At 48.1% G+C, this 26877-nt stretch overlaps 1 protein-coding gene across 3 annotated transcripts in view; it reads left to right on the forward strand.

The window, feature by feature from the left end:
- Nucleotides 1-26877, forward strand: part of prpf4 (pre-mRNA splicing tri-snRNP complex factor PRPF4) — a 43959-nt gene that overhangs the window by 1470 nt on the left and 15612 nt on the right. Inside the window, exons 2-9 of one of the 3 annotated variants that reach the window (XM_085965889.1) lie at nucleotides 683-739; nucleotides 2802-2987; nucleotides 8180-8366; nucleotides 12670-12754; nucleotides 13029-13108; nucleotides 15444-15537; nucleotides 20510-20604; nucleotides 24325-24383. In XM_085965889.1, coding sequence (XP_085822015.1) covers nucleotides 2825-2987; nucleotides 8180-8366; nucleotides 12670-12754; nucleotides 13029-13108; nucleotides 15444-15537; nucleotides 20510-20604; nucleotides 24325-24383 — 763 coding nt within the window. In that variant the 5' untranslated portion in view covers nucleotides 683-739; nucleotides 2802-2824. Of the gene's footprint in view, nucleotides 1-649; nucleotides 740-2801; nucleotides 2988-8179; nucleotides 8367-12669; nucleotides 12755-13028; nucleotides 13109-15443; nucleotides 15538-20509; nucleotides 20605-24324; nucleotides 24384-26877 lie in introns of those variants that run through there. The other 2 variants (XM_085965890.1, XM_085965888.1) reach the window with 2 other exon arrangements.

Here is a 26877-nt window from a genome sequence, read left to right on the forward strand (position 1 = left end):
GCGGAAACAGCCTTTTCCCGTCTAGCCTATCCAAACCCAGCATGGGGCTGTGGCTGGGAGCAGGTTGCAGAGGATGTCAGTCAGCAGTACACAATTCCTACGGTTGCCAATCTTCTTCCTGGCTGAAAATCCACATTGCTGTAAGAGCAGGTGCAGAGGGGCGAAGCTGACTGGAAATTCTGCATGGCATAAAGGATTTACAATGGAGTGTTAGTCAATATGGGACCATTCTAGTTGCATCATAGGGACATAAGAATTAGGAGCAGAAGTAGGCCATTCGGCCCCTCGAGTCTGCTCTGCCATCCAATAAGATCATGGCTGATCTGCCTCAACTCCACTTTCCTGCACTTCCCCCATATTCCTTGATTCTTTTTAGAGTTCAACAATCTATCGATCTCCGCCTTGAATAAACTCAACAACTGAGCATCCACAGCCCTCTGGGGCCGAGAATTCCAAAGATTCACAACCCTCTGAGTGAAGAAATTCCTCCTCATCTCAGTCTTAAAAGGTCGGCCCCTTATTCTGAGACTGTCCCCTAGTTCCAGACTCTAGCCAGGGGAAACATCCTCCCAGCATCTACCCTGTCAAGTCCTCTTAAGAATTTTATCTGTTTTAATGAGATTGCCTCATTCTATGAAACTCCAGAGAATATAGTCCCATTCCACTCCATCTCTCTTCATAGGATAGCGCCCTCATCCCAGGAATCAATCTAGTGAACCTTCATTGCACTCCCTGCAAGGCAAGTATATCCTTCCTAGGTAAGGAGACTAAAACTGTACACAATACTCCAAGTGTGGTCTCACCAGGGCCCTATATAATTGCAGCAAGATGTCCTTACTCTTATACTGCAACCCCCTTGCACTAAAGGCTAACGTACCATTTGCCTTCCTAATTGCTTGCTGCACCTGCATGTTAACTTTCTGTGATTCGTGTACAAGGACCCCCAAATCCCTCTGAATACCAACATTTACTAGTCTTTCACCCTTCAAAAAATATTCTGCTTTTCCATTTAAAGGAAGTCGGTGAGCACATTGCGGACGCCCTAACTATCATCTTCCAGAGTTCTCTCGATTCAGGAACCGTTCCTTTAGATTGGAAAATTGCGCATGTCTCTTGTCTATTTAAGAATGGCGAGAGAGGGGAAACCAGGGAATTATAGACCAGTTAGACTAACATCTGTTGGGAAATTACTAGAGTCTATAATTACAGATAGGGTGACTGAACACCTCAAATTTTCAGTTGATCAGAGAGAGCCAGCATGGATTTGTGAAAGGTAGGTCATTCCTGACAAACCTGATTGCATTTTTTGAGGAGGTGACTAAAGTAGTGGACGGGGAATGTCTATGGATGTTATTTATCTGGACTTCCAGAAGGCATTTGATATTCCACATAAGAGACTGTTAACTAAGGTAGAAGCCCATGGAATCGAGGGCAAATTATTGACCTGATTCGGAAATTGGCTGAACGGCAGGAGACAGAGAGTCGGGATAATGGGTAGGTACTCAAATTGGCAGTAATAAAAGCAGAAAATGCGGGAAATACTCAGCAGGTCAGGCAGCATCTGTGGCGAAAGAAACAGAGTTAATGTTTCAGGTCGATGACCTTTCGTCGGAACTGGAAAAAGTTAGAGATGTAACAGATTTTAAGCTAGTGCAGGGGCAGGAAAAGGAGGAAAGAACAAAAAGGGAGGTCTGTGATAGGGTGGAAGGCAGGAGAGATTAAATGACAAAAGGTATGATTGTACAAAGCAAAAGGAAGGAAATGATAATGGGACAAGTAAAGAAACAAAAGATATGAGTCTAGAAGAGGTGTAAATGGGGATGGCAGAATCATCAACAGCTGCCATGTGAAAAAATAGGGGCAGAGGTGATGGTGTGAAATTGTTGAACCTGATGTTGCGTCCAGAAGGCTGTAAAGTGCCTAATTGAAAGATGAGGTGCTGTTCCTCGAGCTTACGTTGAGCTTCGTTGGAACAGTGTCGGAGGCCGAGGACGGTGAGGTCAGAGTGGGAGTGGAGCGGAGAATTAAAGTGACAGGTGGCCGGAAGCTCGGGGTCATGCTTGCGGACTGAACGGAGGTGTTCCGCAAAGCAGTCACCCAAACTGCGTTTGGTCTCCCCAATGTAGAGGAGACCGCATCGTGAGCAGCGAATACAGTATACTAGATTGCAAGAAGTACAAGTAAATCGCTGTTTCACCTGGAAGGGAGGAGGTGAAAGGGCAGGTGTTGCATCTCCTGCACTTGCACGGGAACGTGCCGTGGGAAGGGGCTATTAGGGATGATTGAGGAGTGGACCAAGGTGTTGCGGAGGGAGTGGTCCCTTCGGAATGCTGAAGGGGGAGGGGAGGGGAAGATATGTTTGATGGTGGGATCACGCTGGAGGTGTGGAAAAGTGCATCCTGATTTCACTCCTTAAATCTAATTTTAAGATTATGCCCCCTTGTTCTGGAGAGTGACCATAACATGACCACTGTCTTCTAAGGCTGGAGTTAAGACATGTTGCTGGGTCAGGAAAGGGGAGCGTTCCCCTGCATCTAATCTGTTGCCATACAGGGAGTGTTTTGGATCATTTCGGAAGGCAGTTACTCTGCACCTTGCTCTTGCTATACCTGACTTAATGAGTGAGAAAAGTAGGAACATATTTAATTGTCCAGGACTGATCCCCTCATTCAAGTATGCAGATGCACACAGATACAGATTAAAACTTGTTCGCCTAGTTCAGAGTTGAACGCCCTGTCTTTTTCATCTTTCAGCAATGGTCAAAATAGTTGTTTAATTTTGCGAGTTTTCCCCACCCACAGTTATCCTATCTCAAATTACGAAAATGTCTGATGACGATGATGTTCCATTGCCGAAGCGATCTCGGATTTACTATGGAAGCCTTGAAGAGAAGGAGAGGGAAAGGATTTCCAGAGGAGATGGAGGCTATCTGGGAAGAGATGCTGTAAAAGTTGGGATAGAAGCTGGGCATATCAACATATCTGGTAGTAAGTAACGAATGTCTTTTACCGGTGCCATTGGCGATTGTTGCATCTGATCGAGTTAGAAAATGTGGAGTCACTGAAAAATTGCTAAACATTTCAGAAATCCAACTGTGAGTTACAATAATAAATAACTGCTTTTCATAGAAGTTTACAGCACAGAATGAGGCCATTTGGCCCATCATGTCTGTGCCGGCCGAAAGAGAGCCATCCAGCCTAATCCCACTTTCCAGCTCTTGGTCCGTAGCCCTGTAGGCTACGGCACTTCAAGTGCATATCCCACTACTTTTTAAATGAAATGAGGGTTTCTGCCTCTACCACCCTTTCAGGCAGTGAGTTCCAGACCCCCACCACCCTCTGGGTGAAAACATTTCTCCTCAACTCCCCTCTAATCCTTCCACCAATTACTATAAATCTACACCTCTTGGTTATTGCCCTCTCTGCTAAGGGAAATAGGTCCTTCCTATCCACCCTACCAAGGCCCCTCGTAATTTTATACACCTCAATTAAATCTCCGCTCAGCCTTCTCGGTTCCAAAGAAAACAAAGCCCAGCTTTTGGGTGTTTTAGAAATATTTTGCTCCCTTCCATCAATACCTGTGGCCGCTGGGATCATGGTAGGTGGAAGAGAATTTAGTGCCTCATGACATTGCAAGGCAATGGTTGTAGCCAGGTCGAAGTGAGTGAAAACACTTTTAAAACCTGTTCAGTCCAAGGGCTGAACGACAGCAGAACATGCCAGAACTGTGCTGTGCCGTGGAGTGGCAGGACACTGATTCACCCCCAGAATTTCCCCCACGGTGAATTACTGATCTCCGCCTCGCTGCTGTAGGGATGTACCAACTGCACGGAGAGAGAGAGAGAGAGCAAATGCAGGTCAGTCACCCTGTCCACACCCTCAGTCTTCCGAGCAGCATTAGCAGAGGCCTGGGCAGCAGTCTCCTGCTTCTCTGCTCAGTCAGGGTTGAACCGGAATAAGGAAAGGCCATAAATATATTGGGATAAATGGTTTGATAAATACAGGAAACTTTGGTTTATCCGGAGGTTGTATGTCCGGAAACCTCGATCTACCGGCAGAAATCAGCAGCCGTTTTGTTAGGTTTTTTTTCCTTCTCGTGGCTTTTTTTTCCCAACAGTCAGGCTCTGCAAAGTCTCTCTGAAGCTGTTGCTAAGCTACAGAGATGCTTCTAAGGTACGGGCCGACTGTTTAGAAGCTGTTGCTAAGCAACAGTGTTTGTTGTCAGATATGGAGATGAAAACCTCCATATGCTTCAACATTAATGCTGGTATTTCCGGCAGTTTTGTTAGATCGGCAACAGCTCGGTCCCGTCGGTGCCGGATATAACGAAGTCTCCTGTAGGTTGCACACCTGCGCTGCGAACAGACCACAGCTTTTAGCAATGTTCACAATGGGGGAGAAAGGTGACCTTATTGAGGTATTTAAGATCTCAGGATACGGATAAGTTGGTGTCCGGTGTCATGTTCAATGTTAACCAAGGACAAAGGGGCATGGATTCAAATTTAGACAACAAAAGGAGAATGCACAGATAAAATATAACACTTCTTCACACAGAGGGTGGTGAACATGTGGAAGCGTCTACCCAGGGAGGCAGTAGAAGCAGAGGATGTTGTTAAGGGGTAATGGATACTTTTTTTTTGCAGACAGAGCTCTTAAGAGTTCAGGTGGAGTAGCATGTCTAACTTTGGAAGCAGCTGATGAATGGAATTAGTCTTTTCTGGTCCTCTGAGACCTTGTGTTCCCGAGGATATTGTGTCTAGTGCAGTTGTAGTCTTCAGAGGTTTGATTGCCTTAGGCAGCTAGAGAGGAATTTAATAGCAGAGTTTTTCCTGAATTTGGATGCAGATTTTTTTTTCTTGCCTGTTGGCAGAATTGGCGTTGCGCAGGATGCATAGAGTGAACATTGGGCCAGAGGATAAGTGGAATTGGCAGGGACACTTAACAAGTACTTCACTTCAGTGCTTACCAAAGAGCAAGATACTGGAGATGATGGCTGAAAGCGAGATGAGAGATATAATAAGTAAATGGAAATGATTAAGGAAATTATCAGAGAAGTATCAGTTTATCTAAAAGAGAACAGGGTATTGGGGCCTGATGGGACACGGCCAAGGATGCTGAGGGAAATGGGAGAAGAAACAGCAGAGATCGGAGAAAATATATTTCAGGGCTCTATTGAGAGTGGATGAGTGCCAGAGGACTGGAGAGTGGCCACTGTAGTACTCATTTTCACAAATGGGACAGAGGTAACTCGGCTAATTACAGGCCAGTTGGTTTAACATCTGTGGTAGGGAAAATTTTGCAATCTTTGAAGATGAAATGAATAAATATCTAGATGAAGAGAAAATGATCGGAAGCAGCCAACAGGGATTTCATAAAGGAAGACAAATCTGATCGAGTTCTTTGAGGAGGTGACGGATATGGTGGCTGAGGAAAATGCAGAAAGCCTTTGACAAGGGACCACATACTGGTTAGAAGGGAGAAAAGAGAGTAGGAGTCAAGGGCAGTTTCTCTGAGTGGCTGGAAGTGGGTAATGTTGTTCCCCAGGGTTCTGTTCTGGGACTGCCTCTGTACACTGTGATATGGAGAAAGGGTTAGAGGGACTGGGGTCCAAATCTGCAGATGATACTACAGGAAACTTTGTGATATCCGGGACCGGCGTGTTGCCGATCTATCAAAACTGCCGGACATACAAAGTTAATGTTGAAGCATATGGAGGTTTTCATCTCCATATCTGACAACAAACACTGTTGCTTAGCAACAGCTTCTAAAGAGTCGGCTGCAGCTGCAAGCGTCTCTAGCTGAAGCTGTTGCTATAGCTACAGACCTTGCAGTGCCTGACTGGGGGAAAAAAAAGAACGAGATCTAAAAAAACTTACAGAAAACGGCTCCTGATTTTTGCCGTTAGATCGAGTATTCCGGACATACAACCTCCGGATAAACCAAAGTTTCCTGTAAAATAGGCATAAGTAAAATTAAAAAATTGCAAGCACCAAAGGAAGCTGCCAGGGGATATGGTGGTAGATTGGGAAAATGTGGCATTTGGAATCCAATGTCAGTAAATATGAGGTGGTACATTTTGGTTAACCAAAATAATAATTATAAAGAAAGAAAAAAATAAATAAATCTTGCACTTAGATTCCGCCTTTCAAGCCCGCGGGACGTCCCAAGATGCTTTACAACCAATGAAGCACTTTTTGAAGTGTAGTCACTGTTGAAACGTAGGAAATGCAGCAGCCAATTTGCACACAGCAAGATCCCACAAGCAGCAATATGATGATGACCGGATAATCTGTTTTGGTGAGGGATACATATTGGCCAGGACACCCGGGGGGGGGTGGTGGGGGAGCTCCCCTGTTCCTCTTTGAATAGGGCCATGGGATCTTTTATGTCCATGTGAGAACTCTGTTTAACGTCTCATCCGATAGACAGCACCTCTGACAGTGCAGCACTCCCTCAGTACCGCACTGGAGTGTTAACCTAGATTTTGTGCTCAAGTCTCTGGAGTGGGGCTTGAACCCGCAACCTTCTGACTCAGAGGTGAAAGTGCGACCCACTGAATGGGGGAAAGCCGGGTGATATGGAAGAGCAGAGGGATTTGGGGTTCAGATTCATAAGACTTTAGAAGAAGCAGCTCAATTGGATGAGGCTATAAAATAGCTACTGGAATTTATGGAAAGAATATAAAAATGTTTTTCATTCATTCACAGGAGGTGGGCGTCGCTGGCAAGGCCAGCATTTATTGCCCATCCCTAATTGCCCTTGAGAAGGTGGTGGTGAGCCGCCTGCTTGAGCCGCTGCAGTCCGTGTGGTGAAGGTACTCCCACAGCAATGTTCCCCCTAAGGTGTGTGGCCACGCACCAATCGGGAGGTCCCGCACAGGCCGCTCGCCAGCTGCTGCCGCTGGAGAAGATACCGCGCATGCACGGCCGCGCAGCAAATTTAAAGGGACCACGCACTAAAAATTTTTTTAGAGGGACCATTGTCCCACAGTGCTGTTAGGTAGGGAGTTCCAGGATTTTGACTCCGCGGCGATATATTTCCAAGTCAAGATGGTGAGAGATTTGGAAGTGAATTTGCAGGTGGTGGTGTTCTCATGCACCTGCTGCCCTTGTCCTTTTAGGCAGCAGAGGCCACGGGTTTGGGAGGTGCTGTCGAAGAAGCAAAAGTTGAGATGTAATGGCGACTCTATATACAGGAAACTTTGTTATATCCGGCACCGACGGGACCGAGCTGTTGCCGATCTATCAAAACTGCCAGACATACCAGCGTTAATGTTGAAGCATACGGAGATTTGCAGCTCTGTATCTGGCAACAAACACTGTTGCTTAGCAACAGCTTCTAAACAGTCGGCCGTACCTTAGAAGCGTCTCTGTAGCTTAGCAACAGCTTCAGAGAGACTTTGCAGAGCCTGACTGTTGGAAAAAAAGCCACGAGAAGAAAAAAAAAACCTAACAAAACAGCTCCTGATTTCTGCCGGTAGATCAAGGTTTCCGGACATACAACCTCCGGATAAACCAAAGTTTCCTGTAAAACTTTAGTAAGACCACAGTTAGCGTGCTGTGTGCAGTTTGGGGCTATAGGAAGGATGTTGGGGCAATCGAGAGGGTACAGCACAGATACACTAGGAAAAGAGGGCAGAAAAAATGGGGCTGCTTTTGTTAGAATAGAGGAGATCAAGGTATGATTTAATAGAGGTGTTGAAAATGATGAAGGGATGAGGCAGAGTAGACGGGAAGAAACTTTGCAGTGATTGACGTGTCTAGAACAAGAGGGCAGAGACTTAAGATTAAATGTAAGAGATTTAGGACAGCGAGGAGGGAGACCCTTTTTACACAGAGATTGTGAGGCTGTGGAATGCACTACCGGATTGAAGCAGTGACCATGTCAACATTTAAGAATAAGTCAGAGGTGATTGAAGGAATTGGGGGATAAAGGGAAACGGGAATAGGTCGGGCACACAGGATTAGGACTTCTGCTCATGTGGAGTGCAAACACCAACACGGCCTGATTTGGGGGCGAATGACCTGTTTCCGTGTTGTAATTCTATGTAATCCAAGTAATATTATTGATCAGAGATTGTGCACAACATAGAGTGGGAGGGTGAATACGCAAGGGGCACAAAATCTTTTCCCACCATTGGGAATCAGTGCTGTGTGTAAGTCTGATCCTCTCCTGTCCAGACGACTTCTATGATATCGAAGACCACATCAGTGAGAGGCAGGCTGAGGTGCTGGCAGAGTTCGAGCGCAGAAAACGAGCACGGCAGATTAACGTTTCTACAGACGACGCGGAAGTGAAGGCCTGCCTGCGAGCACTTGGAGAGCCAATCACGCTTTTTGGTGAAGGACCAGCAGAGCGACGAGAGAGGTGAAGTTCGGTTAGCTCTAGTGGGGGTTACTGTGATGGTGGGTGGCCTGGTGAGATTGGCTGTGATGGTGGGGTGAGGAGGGGTGGGATTGGCTGTGAGGAGGGGGGGTGAGATTGGCTGTGAGGAGGGGGGGTGAGATTGGCTGTGAGGAGGGGGGGTGAGATTGGTTGTGAGGGGGGGGGTGAGATTGGCTGTGAGGAGGGGGTGGGGTGAGATTGGCTGTGAGGAGGGGGTGGGGTGAGATTGTGAGGAGGGGGGGTGAGATTGGCTGTGAGGAGGGGGTGTGAGATTGGCTGTGAGGAGGGGGGGGTGAGATTGGCTGTGAGGAGGGGGGGGTGAGATTGTGAGGAGGGGGGGTGAGATTGGCTGTGAGGAGGGGGGGTTGAGATTGGCTGTGAGGAGGGGGGGTTGAGATTGGCTGTGAGGAGGGGGGTTGAGATTGGCTGTGAGGAGGGGGGGTTGAGATTGGCTGTGAGGAGGGGGGGGGTTGAGATTGGCTGTGAGGAAGGGGGGGTGAGATTGGCTGTGAGGAGGGGGGGGTTGAGATTGGCTGTGAGGAGGGGGGTTGAGATTGGCTGTGAGGAAGGGGGTTGAGATTGGCTGTGAGGGAGGGGGGGTGAGATTGGCTGTGAGGAGGGGGGTTGAGATTGGCTGTGAGGAGGGGGGTTGAGATTGGCTGTGAGGAGGGGGGTTGAGATTGGCTGTGAGGAAGGGGGGGTGAGATTGGCTGTGAGGAGGGGGGGTTGAGATTGGCTGTGAGGAGGGGGGGTGGGATTGGCTGAGGAGGGGGGTTGAGATTGGCTGTGAGGAGGGGGGGTGAGATTGTGAGGAGGGGGGTGAGATTGGCTGTGAGGAGGGGGGGTTGAGATTGGCTGTGAGGAGGGGTGGGATTGGCTATGAGGAGGGGGGTTGAGATTGGCTGTGAGGAGGGGGGGTGAGATTGGCTGTGAGGAGGGGGTGAGATTGTGAGGAGGGGGGGGTTGAGATTGGCTGTGAGGAGGGGGGGTGAGATTGGTTGTGAGGAGGGGGGGTTGAGATTGGCTGTGAGGAGGGGGGGTGAGATTGGCTGTGAGGAGGGGGTTGAGATTGGCTGTGAGGAGGGGGGGTGAGATTGGCTGTGAGGAGGGGGGGTGAGATTGGCTGTGAGGAGGCGGGGTGAGAGTGGCTGTGAGGAGGGGGGGGGTGAGAGTGGCTGTGAGGAGGGGGGGTGAGATTGGCTGTGAGGAGGGGGGGTGAGATTGGCTGTGAGGAGGGGGGGTGAGATTGGCTGTGAGGAGGGGGGGTGAGATTGGCTGTGAGGAGGGGGGGTGAGATTGGCTGTGAGGAGGGGGTGGTGAGAGTGGCTGTGAGGAGTGGGGGTGAGATTGGCTGTGAGGAGGGGGGGGTGAGATTGGCTGTGAGGAGGGGGAGGGTGAGATTGGCTGTGAGGAGGGGGGGTGAGTGGGGTTTCGTTGATGATGGACGGTCCGCTGATAATGGGCGACACAGTTGGTCCGATTACACTCGAAGATTACGTGCAAGTATTGTGATCTGATGACCCAGGATTGATTAATGAAGTGGAATCAGCTTGCTGCAGCTATCTAACGGTCTGTGATCATGGTGTCCATCACCGGGAATACAGTGCAAGCATTCAGGCCGGGCAGAAACTAAGGGCACATGGCTCTGCTTGTGGCACAGACACTTTGGAGCTGTTTAGGATAGGAAATATTACTTTGTTTATCAATAGTTTAACTTTCACCTTTACACAAAGCACACTGTGTGCTGTCTAAACAACACACCTTCTTACATTGTGCATAAAAGTCATGTCCAAATAGAGTATGTGCATAAATATTTAATACGGAGATTGTAAAGAATGGAGCCTTGGGGATGGAGCTGGGGATGGAGTTGGGGATGGGGATGGGGCTGGTGTTGGAGCTGGGGTTGGGGTTGGGGATGGAGCTGGTGCTGGGGTTGGGGATGGGGCTGGTGTTGGAGCTGGGGTTGGGGATGGAGCTGGGGATGGGGTTGTGGCTGGGGATGGAGCTGGGGATGGAGCTGGGGATGGAGCTGGGGTTGGGGATGGAGCTGGAGCTTGGGATGGAGCTGGGGATGGGGTTGGGGCTGGAGCTGGGGTTGGGGATGGAGCTGGGGTTGGGGTTGGGGATGGAGCTAGGGTTGGGGATGGAGCTGGGGTTGGGGATGGAGCTGGAGCTGGGGATGGGGTTGTGGCTGGGGATGGGATGGAGCTGGGGTTGGGGATGGGGTTGGGGCTGGAGTTGGGGATGGAGCTGGGGTTGGGGTTGGGGATGGAGCTAGGGTTGGGGATGGAGCTGGGGTTGGGGATGGAGCTAGGGTTGGAGCTGGAGTTGGGGATGGAGCTGGGGTTTGGGCTGGGGTTGGGGGTGGAGCTGGGGATGGGGTTGGGGATGGAGCTGGGGATGGGGATGGGGCTGGGGATGGAGCTGGGGGTGGGGGTGGGGATGGAGTTGGGGATGGAGCTGGGGTTGGGGATGGAGCTGGGGTTGGAGATGGGGCTGGGGATGGGGTTGGGGGTGGGGATGGGGTTGGAGCTGGGGTTGGGGATGGAGCTGGAGATGGAGATGGGGATGGGGTTGGGGTTGGGGCTGGAGCTGGGGTTGGGGCTGGGGTTGGGGCTGGGGTTGGGGTTGGGTTGTGAAGCTCTCTGTTGACCAGTGTTTATGCCACACGTGCCCTGGAACGAGCCTCCTACCTCTCCATGCCGGCCAGCCCTGGATCCGCATCATTCTTCCAGTGTTTTGAGCGAGCTGCCTTTCAGCCCATCTCTTCCCTGCTTTGGTCCAGCCTGTCTGTTGAAAACCCACGGCCAATTGTTCCAAAAAAGTTCTCCCCATTTAAAGGTTCAATTTCATCTTTTGACCTCCGAAGCAGAATTTCACAGGGTGTGGGGGGGTGACTGAATTGCTGGTGACAGTCCTTGCAAAAAAAAACCGAGATGACTATGGCAGTGATCACCTACAGTATGACTGGGTGAGGTGCGAGAGTGGCGGCCTGTGCACCCGCAGCATCGTTACGTATGCACGCGCAGGGCAAGCAACATTCATTTGGGAGCCTGTCCATTTCCCAGTTCCTGCCCTGTCCAGGAGAATGGGAGCGCTGTTTCTAAACACAAGAGGGTGCTGTGTGTCTAAAATCTGAACAGGAAAATGATCACAGCTATTTAAGTAAAAGAATTGCTCTTTTTAAAATTCCACCCCCATGCTCCATTTCCAATTGGGAATTGTTTCACTTGATATCTGATTCAGGTTGACTGATTCAGGTTGAGGCTTATCTGGGTTCCTCCAGCGGCACTGGAGCGCATTCTCTGTCCCCCCCCCCCCCCGCCACCACCATACGGCCCTAGAAACATAGAAGATAGGAGCAGGAGGAGGCCATTCGGCTCTTCGAGCCTGCTCCGCCATTCAATATGATCAGGGCTGATCCTCTATCTCAATCCCATATTCCTGCTCTCTCCCCATACCCCTTGATGCCTTTTGTGTCTAGAAATCTATCTATCTCCTTCTTAAATATATTCAGTGACTTGGCCTCCACAGCCTTCTGTGGTAGAGAATTCCACAGGTTCACCACCCTCTGGGTGGAGAAATTTCTCTTCATCTCAGTCCTAAATGTCCTACCCCGTGTCCTGAGACTGTGACCCCTCGTTCTAGACCCCCAGCCAGGGGAAACATCCTCCCTGCATCCAGTCTGTCTAGCCCTGTCAGAATTTTATACGTTTCAATGAGATCCCCTCCCATTCTTCTAAACGCTAGTGAATACAGGCCTAGTCGACCCAATCTCCCCATATACGATAATCCTGCCATCCCAGGAATCAGTCTGGTGAACCTTGGAGTCCTATGTTAACCGGTCTTTTCTCTTCGCTGGTGCTGAGTGACCTGTATTTCCAGGCCTGTTTTTATTTCAGATTTCAGCATTTGTAGTTTTCTTTAGTCTGACTTTTTGCTCGGCCCACTGGATCCTCCTGCTCAGTGTCCTTTCGCCATCTACGTTCCTGAGTGCCCTGAGACGCACCTCTCCATGTATCGAGCACGATATAAATGCAAGTTGTCAATCGAATTTTACAGCCGGCTGATAGAGTTGGGTTTAGCTGGTGGGTACAGTCAGCATTCTGGGCTCGTTCAGAGCTTTCCGTACTTATTTTTCTATCTTGTGACTTTTTGTGCCATCAAAAACAGGGGCCTGACCCTGAGGTTACAGCGCTGCGCTGTTGGAGATGCCCCCTGGATACCTCGTTGGAGAAGTTGCTGTCTGCCCGGACTCCTGAATTTGTTGTGCGTTCTTTTCCAGGTTACGCAATATCCTGTCTGTGGTGGGCGCTGATGCCTTAAAGAAAACAGAGAAGACAGAAGATGCGAAGAAAAATCGACAGGAGGTGTGTGACGGGTGTGAAAATAGTTGTGTATTCGTGTGAAAATGTTTGTGGTGTATTAGGGTGTGAAATTACTTGTGGTGTATTAGCAATATATGTCTGTGACTTAGTAAGTAGCTGTAACAGGAGAAGCTATGTGTGTGTGTATATATATATATAATTTATTTATTAACTTAGCAGCAGTTGAAAACCCCCGACCCCATGTGGGGAATCATGACTAATATACTTGGCTGAAATACTGCACTAATTTGATCTTTTAATATTTCTTTATGTCCAGCATCAGCAGACCTGGTATCACGAGGGCCCCAGCACCTTGAAGACTGCTCGTATCTGCATTGCCCGCTTTTCCCTTCCAAGGTGGGTCTTACTGACACTAAGCTAGCTGAAACAGGAGCAGCAGTAGGCCAATCGGCCCCTCGAGCCTGCTCCGCCATTCAATAAGATCATGGCTGATCCAATCTTGGCCTCAACACCACTTTCCCGCTCTCTCCCCATACCCCTCGACTCCCCTGTAGTGGAAATGTCTGTCAGTCTCCGCCATGAATATATTCAGTGACTCCGCCTCCACAGCCCTCTGGGGTAGAGAATTCCAAAGATTCACAACCCTCTGAAAGAAGAAATTCCTCCTCATCTCTGTCATAAATGGGCGACCCCTTATTTTGAAACTATGCCCCCGAGTTCTAGATAGCCCCACTAGGGGAAACATCCTCTCAGCATCTACCCTGTCAACCCCCCTCAGAATCTTATGTTTCAATAAGATCGCCTCTCATTCTTCTAAACTCCAATGAGTATAGGCCCAACCTGCTCAACCTTTCCTCATACGTCAACCCCTTCATCCCAGGAATCAACCTAGTGAGCCTTCTCTGTACTGCCTCCAATGCAAGTATATCCTTCCTTAAATATGGAGACCAAAACTGTGCGTAGTACTCCAGGTGTGGTCTCACCAGCGCCCTGTAAAGTTGCATCAAAACTTCCCTACTTTCATACTCCATCCCCCTTGCAATAAAGGCCAACATTCCATTAGCCTTCCTAATTACTTGCTGTACCTGCATGCTAACTTTTTGTGTTTCATGTACTCGGACCCCCAGATCCCTTTGTACCGCAGCATTTTGTACTCTCTCTCCATTTAAATAATAATTTGCTTTTTCATTCTTCCTTCCAAAGTGGATAACCTCACATTTTCCCACATTATACTCCATCTGCCAAATTTTTGCCCACTCACTGAACCTGTCTATATCCCTTTGCAGACTCTGTGTCCTCCTCACAACTTGCTAACCCACCTATCTTTGTATCATCAGCAAATTTGGTTACATTACACTCGGTCCCTTCATCCAAGTCATTAATATAGATTGTAAATAGTTGAGGCTCCTGCACTGATCCCTGTGGCATCCCACTAGTTACTGATTGCCAACCGGAAAATGACCCATTTATCCTGACTCTCTGTTTTCTGTTAGTTAGCCAATCCCCTATCCATGCCAATATATTACCCCCAACCTCATGTGCGCTTATCTTGTGCAGTAACCTTTTATGTGGCACCTTATCGAATGCCTTCTGGAAATCCAAATACACTACATCTGTTGGTTCCCCTTTATCCACCCTGCTCGTTACATCCTCAAAGAACTCTAATAAATTTGTCAAACACGATTTCCCTTTCATAAAACCATGTTGACTGCTTGATTGTCTTACGATTTTCTAAATGTCCTGCTATTTCCTGCTTAATAATGAACGTAGAGGATCCCTAATTTGGTTTTTAACTGAGTTTTGGAGAGGTGGGCAGCCTGTTTGATGAATCCCTGCTTTGGGGTAATTTCAAATCAGCTCTGTACTAAAAAAAAAATTCTGCTTCTGCATTGGTAATGCTAAATAAACGTAGAAATGTTGAGGTTTTTAGTTATTTCTGTAAATGAAGCACAGATTTTGAACGCGCGTACAGTAGTAGTGATGGTGTGAGAATTGCAGCGGACTGTTTCATGTTTCAAAGTAGCAGGTCAATACTAGGAGGGGTGAACAAAATCACATACACAACGGAATGAGTAGGAAAGCATAGCTGTAGGGACGTGACCAGTCAGTAGCGCAGAAACTGGCTTCATCAGCCGTGGCTCAGTGGGTAGCAACCTCACCTCCGAGTCAGAAGGTTGTGGGTTCAAGTCTCTGTGGGTTCAAGTCCCACTCCAGAGACTTGAGCACAGAAATCTAGACTGACCCTCCCAGTGCAGTGCTGAAGGAGTGCTGCACTGTCAGAGGTGCCGTATTCCATGAGACGTTAAACCGAGGCCCTGTCCGCGCTCTCAGGTGGACATAAAAGCTCCTACGGCACTATTTCGAAGAAGAGCAGGGGAGTTATCCCTGGTGTATATTTATCCCTCAATCAACATCACTAAAAACAGATTATGTGGTGGTCATCTAATTGCTGTTTGTGGGAGCTTGCTGTACGCAAATTGGCTGCCGGGTTTCCTACATTACAACAGTGACTACACTTTATAAAAAAAAAAAAAAAAAGTGCTTGATTGGTTGTAAAGCACTTTGGGACGTCCGGTGGTCGTGAAAGGCGCTATATAAATGCAAGTCTTTCATTTTTTTCCAGCGTGTATAAAACAGTAACAACCTACAATCTCTGCTTCCATGAGTGTGTGTGACGATCTGTAATTGATATGAAGTAGGCTGAATTGCTGAGTTTTGTCATGTTTCTTAGAGCCATGAAGCGACTGGAGGAAGCACGGGCTAACAAGGAGATTCTGGAAGCTTCCCGAACTGCTCGGCAGCAAGAGCTCCACAAGAGCTTACGGGTGAGTACAAATGAGAGTGCACCCATTGGACAGATTGCGACATGGAGCTAAGCTATGTCTGAACTGAGCAGCATATAGAAAATTGCAGCCTTTTACGTGAATTTTCTGTTAGGTAGTACAGGAAACTTTGTGTTATCCGGAGGCTAAATGTCCGGCAAGCTCGAGCCACCGGCAAAAACCAGGAGCCGTTTTGTTAGGTTTTTTTTCTTCTCGTGGCTTTTTTTTTCAACAGTCAGGCTCTGGAAAGTCTCTCTGAAGCTGTTGCTAAGCTACAGAGACGCTTCCAAGGTACGGGCCGACTGTTTAGAAGCTGTTGCTAAGCAACAGTGTTTGTTGTCAGATACGGAGATGAAAAGCTCCGTATACTTCAACATTAATGCTGGCGTGTCCGGCAGTTTTGAGGGAACGGCAACAGCTCGGTCCCGTCGGTGCCGGATAGCACAAAGTTTCCTGTAGAAGGCGCTTTAGTTGCAACTAACTGATGTGTGGGAGTATATAATGGGGTAATGTAGGAAGAGCTTTACTCTCTATGGAGCCCATGCTGTACCCTGTCTGGAAGTGTTCGGAATAGTATAGATGGACTTACTGTGCAGCCACCCATCTACACCTGACTGGGTTTAATTACTGTGACTCTGCAGAGGGAGCTTTACTCTGTATTTAAGAACATAAGTAGGAGCAGGAGTAGGCCATAAGGGCCCTCGAGCCTGCTCCGCCATTCAATAAGATCATGGTTGAACTTCTACCTCAACTCCACTTTCCCGCCCGATCCCCCTTGGCTCCCTTAGTACCCAATAATCTATCGACCCCAGTCTTGAATATACTCATCGACCGAGCATCCACAGTCCTCTGGGGTGGAGCATTCCAAAGATTCACAACCCTCTGAGTGAGGAAATTTCTCCTCATCTGAGTCCGAAATGACCGACCCCTTATCCTGAGACTGTGACCCCTGGTTCTGGACTCACCAGCCAGGGGAAACAGCCTCTCGGCATCTACCCTGTCAAGCCCGCGAAGAATTTTATGGCCCAGAAATTTGGGTCGGCGGCTTCCCACGGGTGCAAGCCCCCGACCTGCACTTACCTAGCGCGCCGGCCGTTGTGAATAGAGTTTAGCCCCAAAACATCACTAAAACTTCAAATAATTTTTTTTTTTAAATCACATTTTTAAAATAACATAAAATAACTATTTTAAACAATACTGTAATTTAAATTTTTGAAAAAATTAATTACAGTTTCTAACGGGGCTAAAAATAAACTTACCTTTCTTTAAAGTATTTAAAAATAATAAACCTGTGGAAAAAATGTTTTAATTTTACTTAATTCACCACTTACCTTGTTAAAAACAGGCCTTGCGACTGCTTTCTGAAAGCGTAGCTGCTGGAGACTTACCCTCCCGGAGAAACCTGCAAAAAAAACGGAAGTTCCAGGCGTACGTGCTGCCTCTCCGGCGCACGCGTTCGACCTGTGAACCCCTTCCTTTAAGGGAACGGAAGTTCCGGTTTTCCGCGCATGCCCGAAACCGGCACTTTCGTTGGGCCTACGCGTGAGTACCCAGCGCATACTCGCCCGTGGGGACACGAAGTTCTCGCCCTATACGTTTCAATGAGATCACCTCTCATTCTTCTAAACTCCAGAGAGTATCGGCCCATTCTACACAATCTCTCCTCATAGGACAGCCCTCTCATCCCAGGAATCAGTCTGGTGAACCTTTGCTGCACCCCCTCTAAGGCAAGTATATCCTTTTAGGTAAGGAGACCAAAATTGTACACAGTACACCAGGTATGACCTCACCAAGGCCCTGTACAATTGCAGCAAGACTCCCTTACTCTTATACTGCAACCCCCTTTTAATAAAGGCTAACATATTACAGGAAACTTTCGTTTAAACGGAGGTTAAATCTCCGGAATGCTCTATCCACCGGCAAAATTCAGGAGTCGGTTCAGATAACTTTTTTTTACTTCTCGTTGCTTTTTTTCTCCATTCCTGGCTCTGCAAGCGTCTAGCTGAAGCTGTTGCTTAGCTACAGAGACGCTTGCAAGCTGCGCCGACTGTTTTGAAGCTGTTGCTAAGCAACAGGGTCTGTTGCTAGATACGGAGCTCCGAAGCTCCGTATGTTTTAACATTAGCACTGGTTTCTCCGGCAGTGTTGATCGACCGGCACCAGCTCGGTCCCGTCAGTGCCGGATACCAGAAAGTTTCCTGTATTTGCCTTCCTAATTGCTTGCTGTACCTGCATGTTAACTCTCTGTGATTCATGTACAAGGACCCCCAAATCCCTCTGAATACTAGTCTTTCACCTTTTTAAAAAAAATATTCTGCTTTTCCATTCTTCCTACCAAAGTGGATAACTTCACACTTCCCCACATTATACTCCATCTGCCACCTTCTTGCCCAATCACTTAACCGGTCTCTATCCCTTTGCAGCCTTTTTGCATCCTCCTCACAGCTTACTTTCCCACCTAGCTTTGTATCGTCGGCAAACTTGAATATATTACACTCAATCCCTTCATCTAAGTCATTGCTATAGATTGTGAATAGCTGAGGACCAAGCACTGATCCTTGCGGTACCCCACTAGTTACACCCTGCCATCCTGAAAATGACCCATTTGTTCTTGCTGTCGGTTTTCTGTCCGTTAACCAATCCTCAACCCGTGCTAATATTACCCCCAAAACCATGAGTCCTAATCTTGTGCAACAACCTCATGCGTGGCACCTTAGTGAATGCTTTCTGAAAACTCTGGGAGTGTTTGATGGGACGGTGTGGAGCAGTGAGAGTTTCAAAGGTTCCTGCTAAAGGGCCATTTGATGCTGCGTCGTGGAATGCTGGGATGTGGATCTGCACCAGCAATTCCCTCCACAGAGTGAGCTCCTCGCATTCATATTGGCACATTTGCACTACAGTGGCGCAAAGCACGTCCCTCAATGAATTCCCTTGTGAAGTGACTGTTACGTAGGCATTTCACTTGGTTTGCGGATCTGGGAGCGCCCTGCTTCGTAATAGCATTGCTCTGCCTTCTCTTTCTGGAGAGCAAGAAAAGAGGGGGAATAGCACTGAATCCCATCGCGCTCAGCACAGCACAGCTGACAGGCCACGGATGGAAGCCTGGAGGCACATGGAGCAGTAATACTGTGGAAGGTTAAAGGTGAAGGGGTGGTGGGTGGCAGATGGATCAAGGTAATACAGAATGAGTACATTGGATAGAAGAAGCAGAACACCCACTGTACCTGCCCTGAGAGTGTTTGATGGGACAGTGTGGCGGGAGCTTTACTCTGTATCTAACCCGTGCTGTACCTGCCCTGGGAATGTTTGATGGGACAGTGTAGAGGGAGCTTTACTCTGTATCTGACCCGTGCTGTACCTGCCCTGGGAGTGTTTGATGGGGCAGTGTAGAGGGAGCTTTACTCTGTATCTAACCCGTGCTGTACCTGCCCTGGGAGTGTTTGATGGGACAGTGTAGAGGGAGCTTTACTCTGTATCTAACCCGTGCTGTACCTGCCCCGGGAGTGTTTTATGATAATACGGAGTATGAAAATATGGAAAAGATGTCCCTTTTTCCCAGCTCTGACATCTCTTTCCCCTTGAAATGATTTTTAAAGAAAATTCGCAATCTCGGTGATAAAGCCTCATTGTTTTTGATTAACCTTTCAATACAGTTGTTTATTGCATTCATCAAGGTGATAGATGTCAGTGTTGGGGATGGGCACACACATGACGTCCCTTGTGCCACCACCAAGCTCTCCCGTGTCAGGTGTGGAGCTGTTTATCATATCCACAGGCCAGGTGCGAAATAACACTCCCTCTACTATCTGCGTCTTAAATCAGTGGTTCGCAAACTTTTTTTGGTTGAAGGACCCCTTTTGAAATGGATTAGTAATCACGGCCCCGTCATCTAAATTATAATATATAATAATATGGAAGTGCTGCATGTGAAGAGTGTTTTAATAATGCTTTTAAGAAAGCCGGTATTTACTTACAGATATCAGTGAGATGGGTGCGCCTGCTTCTCACTGTGGGTCTACCTGGCGATCTTGGTGCTGCTCCCCTCCTACGAGAGACAGTCAGCCCACTTTGCGCTGCACAGGTGGCGGCTGCACGCCACTCCAGGCTTGCACCAAGCCTGCCGCCTTTCGGCCACCGTCTCCTCGGCCTGGCCGTGCCTGCGTGGCGGTAAACGCAGCAGCAGCAGTGCCGCTGATGTCTGTCGGAGAGTAAGTGACTGAGCGGCGGGCCTGATGTGAGCCGGGAGGTGGGAGCGGAGTGCGGCCGCCGCAAGTCCCTGCTCGGTACTCGCATTATTTTGCGGACCCCCTGGAAAGTCTCCACTGACCGCCAGGGGTCCGCGGATCCCAGTTTGAGAACCACTGTGTTAAGTAATGTCCAAGAGGAGCCCCCTCTATATTTCCGGTTACTACATTGTTCCCTTCAGTCTGATTGCCAATTTGTGCCGTGTTTTGGGCAGTTTGATGCTGTGGGCTCTCACCCAGTGCAAACTGGCTTGAAACTGTCATAAACTCTTAACAAAGAGCTCTTAGGGCTGCGAGAAACTGAAGACTTTTTCATTCTGTTGATCCGGTTTAGGATTAGACTCGAGCCTGGGTACCAGAGATAAAGGTGTTGCATTCAAACCAGTTACGGCACCCGATCTCTGGAATGGCCATAATTAAACTCGTGCTTTAGATTGAAATTTCTATCTGTGTGTCTGATGTAATCCAGTGTTGTGTGTCGCCTTTAATTTCTGCTGCATCACCCCTTTGTGTTTATACTGCCTCTCATTGTATTGTAAACATGGTACAGTTCAAGAGCAAATTCTGTTTGTTTACCTAAGGAGACTATACACACACACACACACGCACGCACGCACGCACGCACGCACGCACGCACGCACGCACACACACACACACACACACACACACACACACACACACACACACGCACACACACACACATCCTAACGCGCTCTGTGTTCTCATTGCAGGCCCTGAATAATTTCTGCAGCCAGATTGGTGACGACCGGCCCATCTCCTACTGCCAGTTCAGCCCCAACTCCAAGTTCCTGGTTACAGCTTCCTGGTAAGACCCAAGGGCGACCATGCCTAGCCTCAACGTTCAGTGGGCTTCGTAAATGGGTCGGTGGTCCGCCTGGCGTGGCACTGAACCATGCAGGTGACCGAGGTCCCGGTTGCGAGCCTTGGTCTGTGCTGAATTAGTTTATTTCAGCCGGGCAATAGCGGAGGCGCTGGAATTGCCTCCGGACCCGAGGTTCAGCAACGGAAAAGGAGCCAAGGCTCCCACGGTGATTCAGTGACACTTTCTGGAAGTGCACGTGAGTGGCTGACACGACATCAGGCTCTTGCTGCAATGTTTTCCATGGTCGAATAGCCTGCTCTGAATGTCCAGCTCGCACATGAAGATTGAGCACTTGATTGAGGCACCAGAGGCTTGTCCGTGTCCAAGAATCTATCACAGAAATCACAGAAACCCCACAGTGCAGATAGTGTCCCATCTTAGGTCATCATATTTAGGAGAGATGGGGGGGGAAATCGGATAACACCGGATAAAAGAAACATTCAGTGAATTAAAATAATCGAGTGTCTTGATCTTCTCTTGGGTGTTGGTCTTGGGCAGAAGTCAGGAGGTTGTGGGTTCAAGTCCCACTCCAGAGACTTGAGCACATAATCGAAGCTGACACTCCAGTGCAGTGCTGAGGGAGTGCTGCACTGTCGGAGGTGCTGCCTTTCGGTTGAGACGTTAAACCGAAGCCCGGTCTGTCCCCTCAGGTGGATGTAAAAGGTCCCACAACACTTTTTGAAGCAGAGCAGGGGAGTTCTCCCCAGTGTCCCAGCCAATATTTATCTCTCAATCAACATCACTAAAATAGATTATCTGGGCATGATCACATTCCTGTTTGTGGGATCTTGCTGTGCGCACATTGGCTGCCACATTTCCCTAAATGAGAACAGTGACTGCACTTCAAAAGTGCTTCATTGGCTGTAAAGAGCTTTGAGAGGTTGTGAAAGGTGCTATATAAATGCAAGTCCTTTCCTTTCTGTATCATCAGTCCTGGGAATTGCAGCAGCAGCTGAGTCACATCATAACCAACTCCAGGCAGCCTTGCGAGGCGCAGTTTTAACTTATCCTGCGGCTGGTTCAATCGTAGCTGCTGCTGCCTTGGGGTTACCCGAGTACTTTAGGCACTATTTACATTTAATAAGGAGCCCTGGCATTCTGTTCGCCCGGTTTATCTTTAATGGTGCCACCTCTTCAAAAATGAAACGACTCTCTACTATTAGAAGGTAATTGGGGGCCAACAGCGGTTTGCAGAACCCATGAAAATGAGGGTCTCCGGAGATCTCCAGCCATGTACTAGAGAGAAAACGGCACGTCTCTCAACATAAAGGTGCCTTCAGACTCCCTTATCACATAGTTTAAACCCGCTAACGGCACCAGCTCGGTCCCGTCGGTGCCGGATAGCAGAAAGTTTCCTGTATGCGGGTTTCAACGTGCGTGTATTATGGTATTGACCTACTCGTGGAAGTGTGGGAGGCAGCATTGAGTGACACAGTCTGCGTTGATCTCCCTGTGGAGTTGTTCCTCTCCTCCTTTGACCTCTCCATAGGGAGATGCGCTCAGAGCCTGTGCCATTCTAAGCTGGAGTAGGCTGGTATCGGCAGAGGCTGGAGAATCGGGTTGCCAGCTTGCCCCCTCAGTGGTCATGAGGAATGAAAAACCTAAAGAGCAGCAGAATTGAACTTGTATTCTTTAGTGTTGGTAGAATTGTACGGTCTTGCTGTTTGCTTGGACAGTCATCACCTTTGTGACATTATCACAGTACACTGGAGCAAATTGCAACTCTGACTGTAATATAGATTCATAGAAATTTACGGAAGAGGAGGAGGCCATTCGGCCCATTGTGTCTGCGCCGGCCGACAAAGAGCTATCCAGCCTAATCCCACTTTCCAGCTCTTGGTCCGTAGCCCTGTAGGCTATGGCGCTTCAAGTGCATATCCCAGAACTTTTTAAATGGGAAGAGGGTTTCTGCCTCTACCACCCTTTCAGGCAGTGAGTTCCAGTATGTTAAGCTTGGTAGTGTGGGACCTTGCATTTAATAATATGTTAAGCTTACATTTGCTTCTGGCAACTTGGCATATTGTAAATTCCTACTCCCACATTTATAATGGAAACTACCTATGTAAATTTATCACATTAAAACTACACCCTGACCACAGTGGTAAGTGGAACAAAGATGAAAATCCACCTTCACTAGTTGAAAGATTAACCCCTTCTCCTCTGACATAAAAATCTGAGCTCAAAAGGTGGTGGTGGGGCTGCACAACACACTATAGGAATTAAACTACCTGCTGTGCAGGATATCTACCCCGAAAGGTGCCGGGGTAAGGCCCTGAGAATCATCAAAGACGCGAGCCACCCCAGCCACAACCTCTTCGCCCTGCTCCCGTCCGGTAAGAGAGACCGAAGCATACGGTCTCGTACCAGCAGGTTTCGAAACCGCTTCTACCCCCAGGCCATAAGACTCATGAACAAATAATTTATTATTATTTATTACTGTTGTCTTATTTATTATTACTGTATTTCTATTAGTATTTTTATCATTGCTATGCCATATTTATTCCAATGTTGGGAGGACTTGTAAAAATCAACATTTCATTGTGCAGTACATATGTCTGCTGCATATATGACAAATAAAATTGAATTGAATTGAATTGGGGGGTGGGGGGGGGGGGAATGCTGGAGGAGAAAGCCCCCCTTCCCCAAACTGAGATTCAAAAATCCAGTTCCTCTGCCAAAACTTACCCGCCCCAATCCCCAGGTCCATCCATGGAACACTCCAGTCTGAATATTGACCCAGTCTTAACATGGTCTAGAGGTCTTTGCCAGGCCCAGCTCCCCTCTGCCCTGCTGAGTGTGTGTGCTGGCTTCATCCCCCACACTGAAAGTGTTTGTCTCCCCCACCCAAACCCACTGACCCTGTCCCCCTCGCGGTACAAGTGTCTCCAGGGCCTGAGGTAGTTCTGTGTCCTCTTTACCCCCTTCTGCTGAAGTATTTTCCCTGTCTTTGCTTTCTCCAGCCCCCTGTCCCACTCCTCCACCTCCCCTTCCATTGCTGCCTTCCCCTGTTCTTAGCCCCCACCCCCTTCTACCATCCTCCTCTTCTCCCTTTTAGTTCTTTTCCCTTCCTCTCCCCGTGCTTTGGTCCAATTACCCGCCCCCGGCCCTCTAACCCTGCTTGATCTGAATACTGCACTTAGTTTGGACCACCCATGTGCAATGCCATAGGGATCCATTTATGTATTAAAAATCTTCAGGTTGCGCACAAATTCCTATGTCCACATCTATAATGAAAACTGCCTATGTAAACACGTCACGCTGTAATTACACCCTCCCACCAGCTGTGATGCCTCAGTTTTGCATCTTCTAGTTCCTCCGTCTGTACTGCAGGAGAACTCCTATGCTCCAGCCAGCTCCACTTAATATGCTGCAAGTGTTGCTGTTTAACTAAGAATAATATATAAAAGGTATTACATAGTAAAAAAATAAGGACAGAATGTCTAACTTTAAAATGGGTCTGGGTATGTCTTAACATCCCCTCCCCAACCCAACCCCGCGTCACTGCAAGACTACACTCGCTCCTGAACCCCTGTGTGCCATGCTAGGGGAGATCGACCAGTATGTATAAAAGGATTTGTGAGTGCTCTTGCGTTCCTTGGATTCCCTGCCATGTTTGGTTAAGTTGTACTGATAGCAGTTTGTACTTGTCTCATTTGTCTACAGGAGCGGGCTCTGTAAGCTGTGGGGTGTTCCTGACTGCAGCCTCATCCGTACACTGAGAGGTAAGGCACTCCCACACCACGACTCGTGTTCCGCAAAATCACAAGATGGTTATGGGCGAGGAAGGCCTGTTGGTCAATCTTCGAAAGATTCTCAAGTCCCCCATAGTAGCATTCAATTGTTTCTAGATGATTCCAGAGTGTTCAGCTTCACCGTTCCTCCCAGGAGTCCTTGTTGATCATTGAGTGAAGAAGAATTCACTGTCATAGAATGAGACAGCACAGAAGGAGCCTATTTGGCCCATCCTGCTGTGCTGGTTCTTTGGTAGAGCAACCCAATTAGTCCCACTCCCCTACTCTTTCCCCATAGCCCTGTAAATTTTCTCCCTTCAAGTATTTATCCAATTCTCATCCACATCAATCCTAAATGTACTATTTACTCATTTGAGCCTATGTCCCCTTATTCTACTCTTACAATTCAAGTTCAGGTAATTTTCTGGTTTTACTGTTGCCCTTCCTTTAACTATCTTGTATACCTCTATAGGATCACTTCTCGGACATCTCCTTTCCAAGTTGAAAAGCCCGTGTTTCGTCAGTCATTCCGGATAACTTAGACCTTTGACCCTAGGGATCTCTGTTTTCTTCACTGCCTCCAGCGCTCTTGTGTCTCAGTGACCAGAGGTGGACTCAGTACTCAAGGTGCCGGTGACCAGAGCGTTGTACAGTTTGATTGTGACTCCCTCTGACTTGTACTCTACTGTTTTGGCCGTGTAGTTTACCATCCTATTGGCTGCTTTGATTGCTGCTGTGCATCGGTTGGACATGCCGAGCGCGAGTCTACTAAAGCCCCTTGGCCTCTTTCAGCTTCATCTTTATCTACTTCAAACCCAATTCACGGAATACGGGTGTCGCTGAATCTTCCTTTCTATGTGCAGTACTGTACACTTGGGTCTGCATTTAAATTTCCATTTGTCATTTTTCTGCCTAAGTATGTCCAGCTCATTCTGTAATATCTGAGCTGCCTCTTCCAATTCCACTGCCCGTCCTAGTCTGGTATCATCGGCAAATTTGCCCATTTTGCATTGAGTTTCTGAATCAAGGGCACTTATGTAACCACTTACCCACCCACCCTGACATGTCTCCTCCAATCAGTACTCAGTTTCGTTTTGCCCATCAACCAGCTTCCTTCCCATTCCCCGAATCCTGACAGCTTTGAGTTTAATTAATAGCCTTTCCTGTTGACTTTTGTCAGTGGCATTTTGGAGTCCGAGGTACACTACATCCTCAAGCTGACCACAGTGTACTCGGGTTGCTGCTTCCTTGAGAAGTGGAGGAGGTTAGTGAGGCAGGATCTTCCCCTTCTCAAACCATGTTGGCTGCTGTTACCTGGGTTATTGTTGTATAGATATAGACGGGTTGGTCAGATGGGCAGAACAGTGGCAAATGGAATTTAACCCTGAAAAGTGTGAGGTGATGCATTTTGGGAGGACTAACAAGGCAAGGGAATACACAATGAATGGTAGGACCCTAGGAAGGTCAGAGGATCAGAGGGACCTTGGTGTGCATGTACATAGATCCCTGAAGGCAGCAGGACAGGTAGATAAGGTGGTTAAGAAGGCATATGGCATACTTGCCTTCATTCGCCGAGGCATAGAATATAAGAGCAGGGAGGTTATGATGGAGCTGTACAAAACGCTAGTGCAGTTTTGGTCACCACACTATAGGAGGGATGTGATTGCATTGGAGAGGGTGCAGAGGAGATTCACCAGGATGTTACCTGGGCTGGAGCGCTTCAGCTATGAAGAGAGACTGGACAGGCTGGGGTTGTTTTCCTTAGAGCAGAGAAGGCTGAGGGGGGACCTGATTGAGGTGTACAAAATTATGAGGGGCATAGATAGGGTAGATAGAAAGTAACTTTTCCCCTTAGTAGAGGGGTCAATAACCAGGGGGCATAGTTTCAAGGTAAGGGGCAGGAGGTTTAGAGGGGATTTGAGGAAAAAATATTTTACCCAGAGGGTGGTTGGAATCTGGAACTCACTGCCTGAAAGGGTGGTAGAGGCAGGAACCCTCACAACATTCAAGAAGCATTTAGATGAGCATTTGAAACGCCATAGCATACAAGGCTACGGACCAAGTGCTGGAAAATGGGATTAGAATAAATAGGGCCGGCGCAGACACGATGGGCCAAAGGGCCTCTTTCTGTGCTGTATAACTCTGACTCAAGATAATTCTCAGGTTTACTCCTGATGATCAATTGCATTATTTCACACTGGATGGAAGTAAGACTAATAGGCCTGTAGGTACTGTGTCTCTTTTGTTACCCTTCAGGAACCCTGTGCAACAAATGAACTTTAAACTGACCTCCACAGCACCATTAAGAGGGCAGAAGAAGTGCGTTCCACACCACCCAACCCCACAGCAGGCTGGGGCAGAGTGACCATTGTATGGCCATGTTTGCACCCTTGTTCGGCTTATTGGCAGAAGTAAGCCAGATGAGCTGTTTTCATCCATTTAGCAGCACCCAAAAAGTTGTAAACAGTCTGTCTTTGTTTATTTA

This window comes from Somniosus microcephalus, chromosome 23 (assembly GCF_052327205.1).
Source record: "Somniosus microcephalus isolate GS21.2 chromosome 23, FLI_Smic_1.0, whole genome shotgun sequence".
NCBI lineage: Eukaryota > Metazoa > Chordata > Chondrichthyes > Squaliformes > Somniosidae > Somniosus > Somniosus microcephalus.